The sequence below is a fragment of the Oncorhynchus mykiss genome, chromosome 25 (genome assembly GCF_057628025.1).
Source record: "Oncorhynchus mykiss isolate SJ-2025 chromosome 25, ASM5762802v1, whole genome shotgun sequence".
Taxonomy (NCBI): domain Eukaryota; kingdom Metazoa; phylum Chordata; class Actinopteri; order Salmoniformes; family Salmonidae; genus Oncorhynchus; species Oncorhynchus mykiss.
Genome location: NC_143046.1, coordinates 63,695,548 through 63,715,080, shown reverse-complemented (window position 1 = coordinate 63,715,080; position 19,533 = coordinate 63,695,548). Strand labels below are relative to the sequence as shown.

Genomic DNA, 19,533 nt, shown 5'->3' with positions numbered 1-19,533 from the left:
ACCTCAATCCTATAGAACGTTTGTGGGAAGAACTGAAAAAGCATGTGCAAGTAAGGAGGCCTACATGACTCAGTTACACCAGCTCTGTCAAGAGGAATGGGCCAAAATTTACCCAACTTATTGTGAGAAGCTTGTGGAAGGCTACCCCAAACCGTTTGACCCAAGTTAAACAATTTATAGGCAATGCTCCCAGATACTAATTGTGTGTAAACTTATGACCCACTGGGAATGTGATGAAAGAAATAAAAGCTGAAATAAATGATTCTCTCTACTATTATTCTGACATTTCACATTCTTAAAATAAAGTGGTGAACCTAACTGACCTAAAACAGGGCATTTTTTACTAGGATTAAATGTCAGGAATTGTGAAAATCTGAGTTTAAATGTATTTGGCTAAGGTGTATGTAAACTTTCGACTTCAACTGTGTGTGTATGTACAGTGGGGCAAAAAAGTATTTAGTCAGCCACCAATTGTGCAAATTCTCCCACTTAAAAAGATGAGGCCTGTAATTTTCATCATAGGTACAATTCAACTATGACAGACAAAATGAGAAAAAAAATCTAGAAAATCACATTGTAGGATTTTTAATGAATTTATTTGCAAATTATGGTGGAAAATAAGTATTTGGTCAATAACAAAAGTTTATCTCAATACTTTGTCATTGCCAACAAAGGGTATATAACAGAGGTCAAATGTTTTCTGTAAGTCTTCACAAGGTTTTCACACACTGTTGCTGGTATTTTGGCCCATTCCTCCATGCAGATCTCCTCTGGAGCAGTGATATTTGGGGGCTGTTGCTGGGCAACACGGACTGTGTGTGTGTGTAATAGATCTGTCTGTCTGTCTGGTCTGGTCTGGTCCGGTCGTCATTTAACACCCAATTTTGATATGCTACAATGAACTTCACATTGATGGATCGTTTTACATGGAAATTACTCAATACTGTAGAGCTTTCAAAGTGTTGATGATAATACCAAACAAAGCATGATAATCATACTAGCCATTGCCTTGCCCAGTGCTAATTGAGACAGGAAAATAGTTACTCCATAAAGCCAGAGCCTCTCAAATCTCCAAATTAGTGGTAAACCAGTGGATGCTCCTCAGAGGAGGAAGGGGAGGACCATCCAACTCTGAACTTCAGAAAATTAGTGAAACATTAAGTTATCATTTTTAGATAAAACAATACTAAATATATTAACGTCACCAAATAACTGTTTTAAAATACACTGTTTTGCAATGGTCTGTCTCCCTGAAGGACATCTACCTGCATTTGTCTAATAGAAACACTTGTTTTGGTTACTAAACACAAAGTATTGCAACTGTTTTGGACTAATGATTACACCCTAGATGAAGGCAAGAGTGTGCAAATTGAATACGTTACTGTCTGTCACCTTGATGACTCCAATTTTTCTCTTGAAAGTGTGCACCAATGTTAAACTTTAATTTGTAGGCTAGGTTGTAGCAACCTGATGATTGGTATAGGGAAAATGTTATCATGTATTAGCCTTAACCTATCTGTTACATTGAGCTGGGTGAATGGAAAATGAATGACCCTCATCCAATATCCTGTAATAGAAATAAGGCCATGCTCATAAAAAAAAGTGTCCTCCCTAATATTAAATGGCACCAACTGCCACTGTGGTTAACATGTAGCATGTGACAACAATAAGAAGGAACGATAGTAACAGTAATAACTCTGCAAATGAGTTAGGTGGGTGAATGGTCTGTCTTTGTGGTGAAGAGGAGGCCTGGAGTGAATAATGAGTGGAAGAGAGAGCGAGTGGCTCAGCCTGCCTTAATTACTGCTTTTGTTCTGCCCATTAATTAATGAGCAGAACTACAGTAGAGCTGTCTTTCTTGTCCTCCTGCCCTGCTGGCTGGTGGCTTGTTGAGGACCGGGATGATTGGTTGAGTTGTGTAAAGTGCTCTTTCTGCCTGTTCAGTGTCAGACTGGGGTTGTCTTCAACCAGTGGGTACCATAATGACCCGGCTTGTATTGGTTAGGAGTAATAGGGATAATTTGCAAGAATGTAAGCAAACTCAAAGGCCTATCTGTTTGACTATGAGCACGGTGATCTACTACTGTACATGCATGTTGCCTTCATTGCGGATATTTTGTTTTACTGCTTATACTCATGACAGTATCCAGTCTGAAGTTTCTTAGCCATTGCCCATCAGTATGAGATGCTCAGGTATGTTCTCTGTTGCTTTACAGTCGCGCAGTGTGGACAAGCAGCATGCTGTCGTCAACTACGACCCAGCCACAGACGAGCACATGGTGAAGGACCTGGGCAGCCTGAACGGGGTGAGTCTCATCATGTCCCCTGCTTACAAGTTGAATAAAGGATCCAGCCAGCCACAGCCCTCTCTGGAGGGTCCAGAGCACCACTACCAGTCCCTCAGGCCTTAGCACAAAAGAGCCCTCTCTCAGTGCCAGAGACAGTTGCTAGAGCAGTAATGAGTACTGTGTTTTCTGCTGGCCTGGGCCTTTTCTCTGGTGTTCCTTTCTCCCTCCTTCCCCCCGACACCTTCCCCTGTACTATTGCCACTTCATTGCACTGTTCCAGCCAAGCACAGGACCGAGGAGAGGGAAAGACTGCCCTTTGTTTCACTGTAGTGTTTCTCTTGGCACCAGCAGTTGTAGCAGCCAACTCTAAACAGAGCAGAACTTAACATCAGAGGCTTGTTACTGAAATGTACCATGGCTGTTTCCTTTTACTTTGACAATTCTCTTTATTTAGTCTACTTATAGTGGTGAGCCCTCTTACTTACAGGACATTGTTTTAAGCACAGTTAGGCTTTAACCTTCCACTAAGCGATACAGTATCTATACCTCTGGATTGTGTGTAACTTAGATTGTGTAATGTAATTAAGTCGTGTAGCTTTTGCTGGTGTGTGAGTGCTTTGTGTCAGCCTGCTCTCTACCCACTTGTCCCCTGACTGCCTTTCTCAGCCTACTCAGGGCAGATGGCCATTACAGAACTGCATAATCTCGTTAATCTCTTAATTTACAGGTAGGATAGCTTCAATTTCACTCACAGGCAACTGCTAAGCAGCACCTAGCAATTTAATGACCTGTTGCCAGTGTGACAACTAACTCTCATCGTCAGTGTCTGTTTTTATTCCAATGGTATTGAACTAATCATGATTGTTGTGAAAACAAATAATTAGCCTCTAGATTTTTCTGAAGCTTTCAATGTAAACACACCAAAACAAACTTTTATCTCTTTTCTCCCCAGACTTTTGTGAATGATCTGAGAATCCCAGACCAGACTTACATCACCCTGAAGCTCGCTGATGTCATCCGCTTTGGATATGATATCCTTTTGATTATCTGATAATGATTGTAATTCTTTTATTGTTTTATTGATTCTTCATTGTTTGGGGATTTTCTTGATTGGATCAGAAGGATGTGTACTTTTCAACCTCTAAGTGCTCTCTTGTGCTAGTTTCTTACAAACAATTGAATTCCATAAGGCTTTGGTCTATACTTGCTGGTTGAAAGGAATTTAAAACATTCATTTTCTTTTCCCTCTCTGGTTTGTGCACCAAACTCTCCCAATATGTTAATTCCCTGTGGTTTGAGTCAGGGGTTTTGGATTATGTCCAACTCTGGACTGAAAATCTTTTGGACCCTTGAACCTCTGAGCTGAAAAACACGAATAGTGAAAATGAGTTTCGATAACTGGGACAAAAGCTGCTTAAAGGTAGACGTTTAGTATGCGTTACCAGAACTTACCATGCATGCTACATGTCACATGTCTTGAGTTCTCAGAAAGTTAGAGCTTCAAGAACTGCACAGACTAATAATTACCCAAAATGGCAAGTGTCAGTGACATGTATTATTCTAACCCAATGGCTCCAGTTTGAATATGCTTTCCTTAACTCTGCTTTCACATTCTCATGTGTACATCCTGGAGAGGAGTCAACACAAGGTGCCAGAGGAGGCTCTCAAAGTAAGTGAGAACGTCCACATGTACAGTGCATTCGGAAAGTATTCAGACCATTCACTTTTCCCACATTTTGTTACGTTACAGCCTTATTCTGAAATGGATACAATATTTCTTCCTCATCAATCTACACACACTACCCCATAATGACAAAGCGAAAACCCTCAGACCCTTTGCTATAATACTCAAAATTGAGCTCAGCTGCATCCTGTTTCCATTGATCATCCTTGATGTTTCTACAACTTGATTGGAGTCCGCTTGTGGTAAATTCAATTGATTGGACATGGTTTGGAAAGGCGCACACCTGTCTATATAAGGGTCCCACAGTTGACAGTGCATGTTAGAGCAAAAACAAAGCCATGAGGTTGAAGGAATTGTCCGTAGAGCTCCAAGACAGGATTATGTCAAGGCACAGATCTCGTGAAGAGTAGAAAAACATGTCTGCAGCGTTGAAGATCCCCCAAGAACACAGTGGCCTTCTCCCCCATTCTTAAACGGAAGAAGTTTGGAACCATGTCTGCAGCACTCAGGCCGCAGAGATGGTTCAGGCCATTATGGTAAAGTGGCCAGACGGAAGCCAGTCCTCAGTAAAAGGCACATGACAGTCAACTTGGAGTTTGCCAAAAGGCTACTAAAAGACTCTCAGACCATGAGAAACAAGATTCTGATGAATCTCGGTCTGATGAAACCAAGATTGAACACTTTGGCCTGAGTGCCAAGCGTCATGTCTTGAGAAAACCCGGCACCATCCCTACAGTAAAGGACAGTGGTGGCAGCATCATGTTGTGGGGATGTTTTTCAGAGGCAGGGACTGGGAGACTAGTCAGGATCGAGGGGAAAGATGAACGGCGCAAAGTACAGAGAGATCTATGATGAAAACCTGCTCCAGACCCCTCAGGATCTTAGAACACAGCCAAGCCAAGACAAAGCAGGAATGGCTTCGGGACCAGTCTCTGAATGTCCTTGAGTGGCCCAGCCAGAGCCCGGACTTAAACCCGATCTCTGGCGAGACCTGAAAATAAAATGTCTAGTGATTCTCCCCATCCAACCTGACAGCACTTGAGAGGATCTGCAGAGAAGAATGGGAGAAACTCCCCAAATACAGGTGTGCCAAGCTTGTAGCTTCATACCAAAGAAGACTTGAGGCTGTAATCGCTACCAAAGGTGCTTCAACAAAGTACTGAGTGAAGGGTCTGAATACTTATGTAAATGTGATATTTAAAAAAAGGTAAAAATGTCTAAAATCCTGTTTTTGCTTTGTCGTTATGGGGTATTGTGTGTAGAAACAAAATATGGAAAAAGTCAAGGGGTCTGAATACTTTCCGAATGCACTGTACATGTCATCCATGAATGTGAGTGATAGTCCGGTAGGGGCCTTTTAATTTCCTGTTTTCCCTTTTGTGTTTTTTATTTTTATTTCCTGTTTTCCCTTTTGTTTTTATTAGCATGAGAAGTACACCAGCCAGCTAGAGATGAGTATGAAGGCCCTGGAAGCCAGGAAGAGGGAGAAAGAGAGGCAGCATGCTGAGGAGAGAACCAGAGACTCATTTCGCTCCAAACAGGAGAAAGCCGAGGGTAAAGCTGCCCTCGCAGCAGGTAACCTTGCCCAGTCCTGTTGTCCTTTTCTTCTAGAGACCACAGTTTAGGTGCTATCCTACATTATAGACCAGGCCTATGAATTTTCTCTGCAAATGTAGAAGAATGGAGCCGGACGAGTTGGCTGACGTTTTACGGGCTCCTCACCAATTGTTTTTTTTTTTGTGTTTTTTTTTCTTTAATAACCTGTTGTGACGAGGGGGCAGTATTTTCATTTTTGGGAAAAAAACGTTCCCGTAGTAAACGGGATATTTTGTCAGGACAAGATGCTAGAATATGCATATAATTGACAGCTTAGGATAGAAAAAATATTGTCTGTGAGTATAACAGAACTGATGTTGCAGGCGAAAGCCTGAGAAAAATCCAATCCGGAAGTGCCTCATGTTTTGAAAGCGCTGCGTTCCAATACGTCCCTATTGAGCAGTGGGCTATCAACCAGATTACTCTTTCTCCGTATTCCCGAAGGTGTCTACAGCATTGTGACGTAGTTTTACGCATTTATGTTGAAGAATACCTGTAAGCGGCTACATTGCGCAAGAGGTCACCTGATGCTCCCGGAGAGATTCTCGCGTAAAATACAGAGGTAGCCATTACTCCAATCGGTCCTACTGAAAAACGAATTGTCCCGATGGATATATTATCGAATAGATATTTGAAAAACACCTTGAGGATTGATTATAAACAACGTTTGCCATGTTTCTGTCGATATTATGGAGCTAATTTTGAATATTTTTCGACGTTTTCGTGACTGCAATTTCCGGGCGATTTCTCAGCCAAATGTGAAGAACAAACGGAGCTATTTCGCCTACAAAAATAATATTTTTGGGAAAAATGAACATTTGCTATCTAACTGGGAGTCTCGTGAGTGAAAACATCCGAAGCTCATCAAAGGTAAACAATTTAATTTGATTGCTTTTCTGATTTCCGTGACCAAGTTACCTGCTGCTAGCTGGACAAAATGCTATGCTAGGCTATCGATAAACTTACACAAATGCTTGTCTAGCTTTGGCTGTAAAGCATATTTTGAAAATCTGAGATGACAGGGTGATTAACAAAAGGCTAAGCTGTGTCTCAATATATTTAATTTGTGATTTTCATGAATAGGAATATTTTCTAGGAATATTTATGTCTGTTGCGTTATGCTAATTAGTGTCAGGCTATGATTACGCTCCCTCATGCGGGATGGGGAGTCATTAGAGGTTTAACAAGTCGGACGTGAAGAATTTACTCCAGTTACCCGACCAGGCCCAAATCCCCATAATTTGAATGAAAGAAGGGCTGATGCAGGGGACGCAGGTCTGGGGGCCTTGTGAGAATTTGTCAGCGAGTGGGTAACCCGCCTCTACCATCCATTCTATTGGCCAACGTGCAATCATTGGAGAATAAATTGAATGTGCTCGGGTTCAAGACTTTCCTACCAAACTCGAATATCTTAGGTTTCACTGAGTCGTGGCTGAACGGCGACATGGATAATATACAGTTGGCTGGTTTTTCCGTGCAAGACAGAACCGCTTCCTCCAGTAAGGCAAGGGGTCGCGGTCTGTGTCTATTTGTCAATAACAGCTGGTGTGCGAAATCAAATGTTAAGGAAGTATCAAGGTTTTGCTCGCCTCACTTAGTCTATCATGATAAACTGTAGACCACACTATTTACCAAGAGTTTTCATATTTTTCATAGCTGTCTATTTACCATCACAAACCGATGCTGGCACTAAGACCACTCTCAACAAGCTGTATAAAACTGTATAAGCAAACAAGAAAATGCTCATCCAGAGGCGGTGCGCCTAGTGGCCGGGACTTTAATGCAGGGAAACTTAAATACGTTTCACCTAATTTCTACCAGCATGTTACATGTGCAACAAGAAGAAAACAACTCTAGACCAACTTTACTCCACACATACATTTGGCATATCTGACCATAATTCTCCCCTCAATACGGTGCAGTCGTCCTGTCCCCTCTCTTCAGGTCATTGACCAGGTCCTGCCGTATGGTATGGTTCTGGGCTGATCCCACCTTCCTCATGATCATTGATGCCTCACGAGGTGAGATCCCAGACGTCATCTTGAACTTCCATTTTCTAATATTTTTTTTATTTTTACCTTTATTTAACTAGGCAAGTCAGTTAAGAACAAATTCTTATTTTCAATGACGGCCTAGGAACAGTGGGTTAACTGCCTGTTCAGGGGCAGAACGACAGATTTCTACCTTGTCAGCTCGGGGGTTTGAACCTGCAACCTTCCGGTTACTATTCCAACGCTCTAACCACTAGGCTACCTTGCCGCCCCAATTGTGCCAACAGTTGTTGCCTTCTCACCAAGCTGCTTGCCTATTGTCCTGTAGCCCATCCCAGCCTTGTGCAGGTCTACAATTTAGCCCTGATGTCAGAGACAGCTCTCTGGTCTTGACCATTGTGGAGAGGTTGGAGTTTGTTTGATTGAGTGTGTGGACAGGTGTCTTTTATACAGGTAACGAGTTCAAACCTGTGCAGTTAATACAGGTAATGAGTGGAGAACAGGAGGGCTTCTTAAAGAAAAACTAACAGGTCTGTGAGAGCCGGAATTCTTACTGGTTGGTAGGTGATCAAATACTTATTCATGCAATAAAATGCAAATTAATTACTTAAAAATCATACAATGTGATTTTTCTGGATTTTTGTTTTAGATTCCGTCTCTCACAGTTGAAATGTACCTATGATGACAATAACAGACCTCTACATGCTTTGTAAGTAGGAAACACTGCCGATTTGCAGGTTATCAAATACTTGTTCTCCCCACTGTATGTCTCCAGCCTCAGTGATTTTTGCAATTAGTTCCAGTCATTGGCAGGAGAGAACTGTAAGGAAAGGCGGCCAAAGGAGGAGTTGGCTTTGGAGGTGACCAGTGAACTATACCTGCTGCAGTGCGTGCTGCTATGGTGACCAGTACCAGTGGGTTTGGCGATGAATATGAAGCGAGAGCCAGCATACAGGTCGTAGTGGTGGGTAGTATATGGGGCTTTGGTGACAAAATGGATGGCACTGTGATAGACTGCATCCAATTTGCTGAGTAGAGTGTTGTAGGCTATTTTGTAAATGACATCGCCGAAGTCGAGGATCGGTAGGATAGTCAGTTTTACGAGGGTATGTTTGGCAGCATGAGTGAAGGATGCTTTGTTGCGAAATAGGAAGCTGATTCTAGATTTAATTTTGGATTGGAGATGCTTAATGTGAGTCTGGAAGGAGAGTTTACAGTCTAACCAGACACCTAGGTATTTGTAGTTGTCCACATATTCTAAGTCAGAACCGTGCAGAGTAGTGTTGCGGGCAGAGATCGGTTTATGAGCATGCATTTAGTTTTACTTGCATTTAAGAGCATTTGGAGGCCACAGAAGGAGGGTTGTATGGCATTGAAGCTTGTCTGGAGGTTAGTCAACACAGTTTCCAAAGAAGGGCCAGAAGTATACAGAATGGTGTCGTCTGCGTAGAGGTGGATCAGGAAATCACCAGCAGCAGGAGCGACATCATTGATGTATACAGAGAAGAGAGTCGGCCCAAGTGGCATTCCCATAGAGACTGCCAGAGGTCCGGACAACAGGCCCTCCGATTTGACACACTGAACTCTGTCTGAGAAGTAGTTGGTGAACCAGGCGAGGCAGTCATTTGAGAAACCAAGGCTGATGAGTCTGCCGATAAGAATGCGGTGATTGACAGAGTCGAAAGCCTTGGCCCGGTCGACGAATATGGCTGCACAATATTGTCTTTTGTTGATGGCGGTTATGATATCGTTTAGGACCTTGAGTGTGGCTGAGGTGCACCTATGACCACCTCGGAAACCAGATTGCATAGCGGAGAAGGTACGGTGGGATTTGAAATGGCCGGTGATCTGTTTTTTGACTTGCCTTTCGAAGACGTTAGAAAGGCAGGGTAGGATAGGTATAGGTCTGTAACAGTTTGGTTCATCCCCCTTTTGAAGAGGGGGATGACCGCGGCAGCTTTCCAATCTTTAGGGATCTCGGACGATACGAAAGAGGTTGAACAGGCTAGCAAAATGGGTTGAGGCGGAACATTTTTGAAAGAGAGGGTCCATTTTGTCTAGCCCAGCTGATTTGTTTAGGTCCAGATTTTGCAGCTCTTTCAGAACATCAGCTATCTGGATTTGGGTGAAGGAGAAATGGGGGAGACTTTGACAAGTTGCTGTTGGGGGTGCAGACCTGTTGGGGTAGCCAGGTGGAAAGCATGGCTAGCCGTAGAGAAAAGCTTATTGAAATTCACTGCCTCAGTGCAGTGGGCAGCTGGGAGGAGGTGCTCTTATTCTCCATGGACTTCAAATCTAATTTTATTTGTCACATACACACGGTTAGCAGATGTTAATGCGAGTGTAGTGAAATACTTGTGCTTCTAGTTCTGACCATGCAGTAATATCTAACAAGTAATCTACCCTAACAATTTCACAACAATTACCTTATACACACAAGTGTAAAGGAATGAATAAGAACATGTACATAAAAATATATGAATGAGCGTTGGCCGAAAAGCATAGGCAAGATGCAGTAGATGGTATAGAGGACAGTATATACATATGAGAAGAGTAATGTAAGGTATGTAAAGTGTAAATGTATTATAAAGTGGCATTGTTTAAAGTGGCTAGTGATACATTTATTACATGCATTTTTCATTATTATAGTGGCTAGAGATGAGTCAGTATGTTGGCAGCAGCCACTCAATGTTAGAGATGGCTGTTTAACAGTCTGATGGCCTTGAGATCGAGAGACTGAAAAACAGCTTCTGTCCCAGCTTTGATGCACCTCTATTGACCTCGCCTTCTGGATGATAGCGGGGTGAACAGGCTTTGGATCAGGTGGTTGATATCCTTGATCAGCTTTTTAGCCTTTCTGTGACATCGGGTGCTGTTGGTGTTCTGGAGGGCAGGCAGTGTGCCCTGGGTGAAGCGTTGGGCAGACCGCATCACTCTAATGAGCCCTGCGGTTACGGACGGTGCAGTTACCGTACCAGTCGGTGATACATGATGCTCTCTATTGTGCATTTGTAAAAGTGTTTGTGTAGATTTCTGTGGAACATTTGTTATTTTACCTATTTTAGAATAGGTAAAGACCACATTAAATGAAGAATAGTCTGATGGGTGATAATAGCCTATCACTTGTGAATTATGTATTATCACTTGTGAATTATGTATTATCACTTGTGAATGATGTATTATCACTTGTGAATGATCCCCAGTACATGCAGCAAAGCAAGAAAAAGCGCATGCCTTTTTTTGTGCGCAACTTTTCATAGTCGCACACCTCATGTAGCCTAGCCCATAGGCCTATATGTTTTGACTAAAGTGGCCAAATAACTCAAAATTAAGCATATTAATCCGCTTTACAACCGGTGAAGAGCCTTATTGGCAAACATAGGCGGTGTATGAGTTTCACGTTTGGGGAAGATCATTTTCACCATAAAAATGCTGCTTTTATAATAAAGCATTACATGCATAATCACATTTTGTGGTTACTTATGAGAATAGCGTTTTCCCGCTAATTGACTGCATCTTGGAACATTCATGCCTATAGCCTACTGCCTTAAGTGCATTGCTGCGCTTATAATGCGAATAAATAGCTTAAAATGTTGATAAACTATTAGGCTAACGTTCTGATCTGTTGCATCAGCCTCATTGCTTTTAAAGTTTTTTTGATGCGAGTGGTTGTATAATTTGGGGTCTATTGCATCCCACAACTGTCCCAGAGTATGTTTGGAATATGTATTTCTTCTTCCAATAGAATAGGTCAACTTTTGTACTATGGGCGATAGCATATTGACATAGGCCAGTGCTTTTGCTGTTTGTTAGGCCTACTCATCTTGTTGCTGACGACAAGTAGGCTAAACGTGGACAGTTCTAGCATCTTCAATATGCGCCTCGAAATTCGATAAGAAGGACGTGCGCAGTTGCATCCCTGATGTGTGCGTCTTCACTTGTAGCCTACTTCTTAGCCGAGATGCTTTGAGAAGGACCCGAGAGCACGTGACGTGTGAGTGAGAGGTGCTTCGGAGCATGGCAGCCGGGAGAAGGGAATTATAATTATTTTATTAAGCCCACAACGGTCTCAAAAGGTATTGATTTTTTTAGGGGTCGTTATGGACACACAAGGGGGAAGCTGCCAGGAAATTCAAGGCCTGGTGGGAATATTATCAAGGGCTTGCTAAATAGGGAATGAGAGACTGATGAATTGTGTGCAGCCTGCACAAGAAACAAAGCAGAACTCGTGCCTTTTTTCAAATCATCATCATTCGAGTCGCATCATGCAACCGTAGAATGTATTAAAAATCTAAACATATAGCCCAACGTATGTCTCATCTAAAGTTTCCTAAATAACTTTAAGCATATACAGTGCATCCTGAAAGTATTCAGATCCCTTTCCCTGTGTGAAATAAGTTTTGATTTAGAATGGACCATTATCATGCACTCAAGGGAATGGGGAAACTAAATACATGTCATCTATGCACTTAAATAGCTAATGGAGAGCACTTTTGTGGTTCATTTTCGTGGTTCATTTTCATGCCAGCCAGGTAGGCTATACTCCTGTTGCAAAGCAATGTGCTTAATATTAAGAAATTGAGAAATAAATAGTAGGCCAAGCCTATAGTAAGATGATAGGTCCTCCACTTCTTTAAAAGATGCTATCAAAACTCTGTTTTCTCTCGCAATTGCAGAGAGAAATGTTGCGCAACGTGCTCATTGGCTCTCATGAAGTGTTTTGATTTGAATTTTGGGAAAAAATGCATTGATGTCACAGTGATTAGTACCAGGCAGTTAGCAAGTTTGGTAGGCTACGAATGACCATCGGCAGCATCAGAGCTTGAAGAAGCCTAGTTACCTTGACTAAATGGTCACGACCGCCGATGTGGTGGTAATGTGTTCACCGTAACAGCCCTAGTATCGGACGATAATTCGACCAATATTCAATAAATAGGATGATAAAATGGTATTTCATGCTTATTTGAACACTTGCTTATCTGAACACTTGTGACCATTCTCATGATGTCATTATTGCCACAATGTATGAAATCAGCATTTGAAGCATAGTTATAGGACAAATGCTCTTCTGGATGACAAATCATGAGAATTCAATGTGGGAAAATGACCCCCCCCCCCCCTGTCATAGTCAGCTATGTCGGTATCAGTAATTTTTGTCTCCCAAGAATCGGACCCGATAAAACACATTGGTCGGGCTCTACTTTTATGATTTTCAGGGCAGTTATGTTCCTAAATCGCTGACGGATGTACTGTCTGATTCCAATGAGTGATATCTTATTTTTCTATCTTATTTCAAATATTGTAGAAATGTTCATTGTTCACACACACAGTCAGTACCTCTGGCAAATTGCTAAACATCTAAATAGCACAGGGGAATCAAAGGTTCAAGCAGTGCGTTTTGAATGAGTTTCATTCACAGGGTCAAAACACACACGACTGCTGTTGGCTGAGCAATTTCCACACTACTCTCAAATAGTTTCAATTTACAAGATGCAGACATGAACTCTACTTGACAAAAGAGCTCTTTATTACCAATGATTGGGGCACATTTTTACGCACAATTCACTGATCACTTGATGTTTTCTCTTGAATTGTCATCATACTGTACATAGCCTTGATGACTTGGATTTGGAATTTGGGTATGTCAGTTGGTTGTGTAAGCCAGCCAAGCCTACTTGTATTGATCATATACTGTAACTCTTCACAAGCAGTACTGCTGTCTCGCTCCACAATCTTTAAAACTGGATGTCATAGCTCCCATAACTGTAAGTTGATCAACCATGTTCAATGACAGTAGAGTAAACCCTTTAACCCAGCTGATCCCACTCTGTAATCCAGTTCATCCAGACCAATTATCCAGCAGTGGAATGCAAGAATGGACCATCACTAGTGGCTTTAACTACTGACAGTCAGAAGGTTATGACATGCCAGACTTCCAGCCATTTACACTTAGTTTAAATGTTTACATTCAGCCTTCATCCCACTCTGCCTGTATGAGATGGGTTAATGTAGCTGCTGACTGACTCTTTATTTCTTCCTGAAGCAGCTGGACTGGTGAGGTGACCAGTGTCCCGTTCCCTACAGGCCACACCCTGTTGACAGTCCAGGGACTCAACACTGTGAGGCTCAGAAATGTCTGTTTTTCCTTAAGTCTTATAGGGTGTGGACTGTGGAGTCTGTCTTCTCCTCTTGCTGTCTGTAAAGCAGCCTGCTGGCTCTCTGAGGTGACCTTGTCTGGCCTACTGTAGTCTACCCTGACAGGCCATGTACTTTTTAATATATACTGAACAAAAATATAAACGCAACATGTCAAGTGTTGGTCCAGTGTTTCATGAGCTGAAATAAAACATCCCAGAAATGTTCCATACATACAAAAAGCATATTTCTCTCACATTTTGTGCACAGTTTTGTTTACATCCCTGTTAGTGAGAATTTCTCCTTCGCTAAAATAATCCAAGAAGCTGATTTTAAACAGCATGATCATTACACAGGTACACCTTGTACAGGGGACAGTAAAAGGCAGCTGTAAAATGTGCAGTTTTGACATACAACACAATGCCACAGAGGTCTCAAGTTTTGAGGGAGTGTGCAATTGGCATGCTGACTGCAGGAATATCCACCAGAGCAGTTGCCATAGAATTGAATGGTCATTATCTACCTTAAGCTGCCTTCAATGTTGTTTTAGAGAATTTGGCAGTATGTCCAACCAGCCTCAACTGCAGACCATGTGTAATCACACCAGCCCAGGACCTCCACATCTGACTTTTTCCCCTTTGGGCTCATCTGAGACCAGCCACCCGGACAACTGATGAAACTGTGGGTTTGCACAACTAAAGAATTTCTGAACAAAGTCTCAGAAACCGTCTCAGGGAAGCTCATCTGCGTGCCCGTTATCCTCACAAGGGTCTTAACTCCAGATCGGCGTTGTAATTGACTTCAGTGTGAAAATGCTCACCTTCGATGGCCACTGGCAGGCTGGAGAAGTGTGCTCTTCACAGATGAATCCCTGTTTCAACTTTATCGGGCAGATGGCAGACAGCGTATGGCGTTGTGTGGGGTCAAGCAGTTTGGTGATGTCAATGTTGTGAACAGAGTTCCCCATGGGGTTATGGTATAGGCAAGCATAAGTTACGGACAACGACCAATGTCGTGCCATTTATCCACCGCCATCACCTAATGTTTCAGCATGGTAATGCACAGCCCCATGTCACAAGGATCTGTACACAATTTTTGGAAGCTAAAAAATGTCCCAGTTTTCCATGGCCTGCATACTGACCAGACATGTCACCCATTGAGCATGTTTGCGAAGATGTTGCACTGCATGAGGCAAATGGTGGGTCTCGACCCCGCCCTGTGCAACTGGGTACTGGACTTCCTGACGGGCCGCCCCCAGGTGGTGAGGGTAGGCAACAACATCTCCACCCCGCTGATCCTCAACACTGGGGCCCCACAAGGGTGCGTTCTGAGCCCTCTCCTGTACTCCCTGTTCACCCACGACTGCGTGGCCACGCACGCCTCCAACTCAATCATCAAGTTTGCGGACGACACAACAGTGGTAGGCTTGATTACCAACAACGACGAGACGGCCTACAGGGAGGAGGTGAGGGCCCTCGGAGTGTGGTGTCAGGAAAATAACCTCACACTCAACGTCAACAAAACTAAGGAGATGATTGTGGACTTCAGGAAACAGCAGAGGGAACACCCCCCTATCCACATCGATGGAACAGTAGTGGAGAGGGTAGCAAGTTTTAAGTTCCTCGGCATACACATCACAGACAAACTGAATTGGTCCACTCACACAGACAGCATCGTGAAGAAGGCGCAGCAGCGCCTCTTCAACCTCAGGAGGCTGAAGAAATTCGGTTTGTCACCAAAAGCACTCACAAACTTCTACAGATGCACAATCGAGAGCATCCTGGCGGGCTGTATCACCGCCTGGTACGGCAACTGCTCCGCCCACAACCGTAAGGCTCTCCAGAGGGTAGTGAGGTCTGCACAACGCATCACCGGGGGCAAACTACCTGCCCTCCAGGACACCTACACCACCCGATGTTACAGGAAGGCCATAAAGATCATCAAGGACATCAACCACCCGAGCCACTGCCTGTTCACCCCGCTATCATCCAGAAGGCGAGGTCAGTACAGGTGCATCAAAGCTGGGACCGAGAGACTGAAAAACAGCTTCTATCTCAAGGCCATCAGACTGTTAAACAGCCACCACTAACACTGAGTGGCTGCTGCCAACACACTGACACTGACACTGACTCAACTCCAGCCACTTTAATAATGGGAATTGATGGGAAATGATGTAAATATATCACTAGCCACTTTAAACAATGCTACCTTATATAATGTTACTTACCCTACATTATTCATCTCATATGCATACGTATATACTGTACTCTATATCATCGACTGCATCCTTATGTAATACATGTATCACTAGCCACTTTAACTAGGCCACTTTGTTTACATACTCACCTCATGTGTATATACTGTACTCGATACCATCTACTGTATCCTGCCTATGCTGCTCTGTACCATCACTCATTCATATATCCTTATGTACATATTCTTTATCCCCTTACACTGTGTATAAGACAGTAGTTTTGGAATTGTTAGTTAGATTACTTGTTGGTTATTACTGCATTGTCGGAACTAGAAGCACAAGCATTTCGCTACACTCGCATTAACATCTGCTAACCATGTGTATGTGACAAATAAAATTTGATTTGATTTGGTGGTAACACCAGATACTGACTGGTTTTCTGATCCACACCCTACTTTTTTTTTTTTAAGGTTTCTGTGACCAACCAATGGAAGTCTGTATTCCCAGTCATATGAAATCTATAGATTACGGCCTAACTTATTTATTTCATTTGACTGATTTCCTTTTATGAACTGTAACTCAGTAAAATCTTTGAAATTGTTGGATGTTGCATTTTATTTTTGTTCGGTGTAGAACGTAATGTGGAAATGTATCCTTATGGTTTCCACTGCCTGAGAAGAGCTCTGGATTTAAAGTTTATTTTCATGTCTTTCATTAGCGGCTTCATCATTCCTGATACACACCAACATAGAAAAGCTTAAAATGACTCAGTGCGGCACTAGAGAAAGTCCACAAACCATTTTAGGCTGTGTCATCCATCCTGTGTAGCTAGAAATGAAGCATTGGGTAAGCCAAATGGAATTAGTGACATGCCCTTCTGTTTCCCTCCCTCTCTCTGTTGATATCTTATTGTGTGTCCTGGGCAACAGCACTTTGGCCTAAATAAACCAAAGCACTACAACTCCAGTGTGAGAGCCCTAATGTGTCTGTTTAGTTCACAGACACCAGGCATGTGGATAATCTGATTTATGCCATATAGGCTAGTGCCCTGGGCTTGCCAACCAGCTGTTGGATGTCATCACATTATTGAGGGTGACAGGAAATCTGCCCTAGTGCCCTTATTGGTCAGATGTAGGAGATGGATAAAAACAGATTCATATGGTTTGTTAGTGCAATTTTATATAAAATAAAGAAAATGTAAAGAATATATTTTGGTTTATTTGTTATTGAATTATAAACCACTTACCAACCTAGAATCTGTGTGACAATCAATTAACAATAAATATAATTTAACTGTGTCAGCAACCTCTCATATATGGAAACGCGCGTGGAACCAAACTGTATTTTGGCGTCTATAGAAGTGACCTTTTAGAATCTAGGGACCACCACTACATGGCTCAACCGTGATAATGCATTCAAGCAGGACAGCAGCAAGTACTGTATGACCATATACTGTACATGGAAGGTTATCAGTTCGTCTCAATGTTCTGCTCTGGAGAGATGAGTCATCGTTAACCAGTGTTTGAAAAGCTTCTCATTTGTTATATTTCTGCATCTCCCCCCTTTAGTGAAGATTAGGATTACCATGTCCAGTCTCATTCTCCTCCTCCGAGGATTGTGTATCACGTGACCTCATAACTCCAGGCCCCTCTACCTGCTTTGCCAATGGCTGATTCTTATCAAAGTTATTAAATTGATGAAACATTTTAGTAGGACAAAATGCAGAATATTATCCACTGTGACTGTTTGTGCTACGCTTATTTGTAATGTTTCAATGCACAGCTTCACTTAAAACCCAGACTTTATAGGGTTTGCAATCATTCTGCTATGTGACTATTACATCACTCAGTTTTTGTGTTTATTATAGTCCAGCAAAATTAAGGCAGTTGCTGCAGTACTCACTCTGTTCTCTCTCTGTCCATGTATCTTATCATGTGTGTGTCTGTTAGTGGCCAGCGAGGCTCCAGTGTCCAGACCCACTCCTCTGTATGGGCAGCCGTCGTGGTGGGGGGAGGATGATGCTGAACACGGTGAAGGACAGCAGCCAGACGAGGACCCTGCAGGTCTTGAACAAACACTTCTCTACTATTCGTATACTATCAGTTCATTTGTTTCTCCGGATATGTGAGCGTGAGCATGTCACTCTGAAAGAGGCCTGGCACTTCAATATTGTTATTAGCTGTGCTAACTCATAAAGGTTACAGCCAAATGTATTTGATTAGAGTGGCAAGCATAATACTTTGTTATGCATCACACCAAAAGTTTTCAATACATCCATTGAGAGATGGATGGTGTTTAGCTCTGTAGTGCCGACTAGTGACCAGGAGCTGCCAGTGTCACACTGAGCCAGGTTGGTCCAGGGCCATCCCAGGCCAGCGGGCAGTGCCTCGTGATGGATTACCCCTGTAAGACCAGGGGACAGGGTGGAGGAGAGAGGAGGGAGGTTGACTGTTAGCCTCATGCTGCCCAGCCTGGCTGGAACAGATTACCACTCTCCTTTGGACTCCAAGCTCCCACAGTGACATTTCTTCACGGCCAGCTGGCCTGGCACCCATTGATTGGCTGATGTTTTTGTTTGTTTACTTAGTCAAGCCACCTTATTATTTGTGGCTGCAGATTTATAGGGAATACTTGGCAGAGTTTTTCTGTGATTTGTTTTCCTTTGCATATTTAATATTTCATTCGAGTAGTGTCTGTGATTCCTTCCCTTACCCAACTCATACTGCATATCCTTTGTGCCTGCAGTTTACAGTAGGGCTGGGAATTGCCAGGGACCTCACAATATGTTATTATCATGATAATTAGGTGTCGTTATGATATATCCTGCGTTTCTCATGATTCTCACAATTCTGTGCATTGTGATTCGATATTGCGATTTGATGTTCCAAAAATATTGCTCACTATATGTCTGCTGCAGAAAGATGAGAGAGCATGATAAAACTAGTTTTGATCAGTCAGGGAAATGAAAGTGTGAGTTTTGGCGCTCACAAGCGCTAGCTAATGCTAATGATATCAAATATCAATATAATATCGTCAAATAATATTGCGATATTCAACTTTATTGATTTCCCCGCCCTCCCAAAATCACTAGTTTACAGTATTGGTCTGTATAGTATTTATCTATATTGTCCCCTGTGTCTGCCCCTACAGAGAATACTAACGAGAACTACAGACAAGAGGTCAACGGCTCCCTGTCAGATAGCCAGGCCAAGTCCATCTACTCGCACCACAGGGAGCCCAGCTACTTTGAGATCCCCACCAAGGAGTTCCAGCAGCGGGAGCTCCAGGAGGTTCCCACTAAGGACACTGGCCCCCCTGCTGTCCCTGTTCTCCCCCCAACCTCCACCCCCACACCCCCTGTGGTGCAGAGCCACGCCTCCTTCACCATCGAGTTTGATGAATGCATGCCTGGTAAAATCAAGATCAAAGACCATGTGACCAAGTTCTCCTTCCGCCAGCAACGCAAGCTCCTGAGTAAGGAGGCGGTCACCGCACCCACGGAGGTGATGTCAGCAGAGAGCAAGGTGGCTGATTGGCTGGACCAAAGCGATGTGCGCATGATGCAGAGGTGGTCTCGGACAGAGGACATTTTCAGCACCAACAGTGACCTGCCCATCTACAACAAGGCTTCCACAGGTGAGTGAC

The 19,533-nt window shown here is 43.0% G+C and overlaps 1 protein-coding gene across 4 annotated transcripts in view; it reads left to right on the top strand.

Annotated features, from left to right (window-relative positions):
• The window catches only part of LOC110505484 (centrosomal protein of 170 kDa protein B), a 45,966-nt gene that overhangs the window by 14,898 nt on the left and 11,535 nt on the right, over positions 1–19,533 (top strand). For all 4 annotated transcript variants that reach the window (XM_090220737.1, XM_090220740.1, XM_090220736.1 and 1 more), the window contains exons 3-8: positions 2,217–2,306; positions 3,241–3,321; positions 3,901–3,957; positions 5,397–5,547; positions 17,838–17,951; positions 19,039–19,524. In XM_090220737.1, coding sequence (XP_090076863.1) covers positions 2,217–2,306; positions 3,241–3,321; positions 3,901–3,957; positions 5,397–5,547; positions 17,838–17,951; positions 19,039–19,524 — 979 coding nt within the window. The remainder of the gene's footprint in view (positions 1–2,216; positions 2,307–3,240; positions 3,322–3,900; positions 3,958–5,396; positions 5,548–17,837; positions 17,952–19,038; positions 19,525–19,533) is intronic.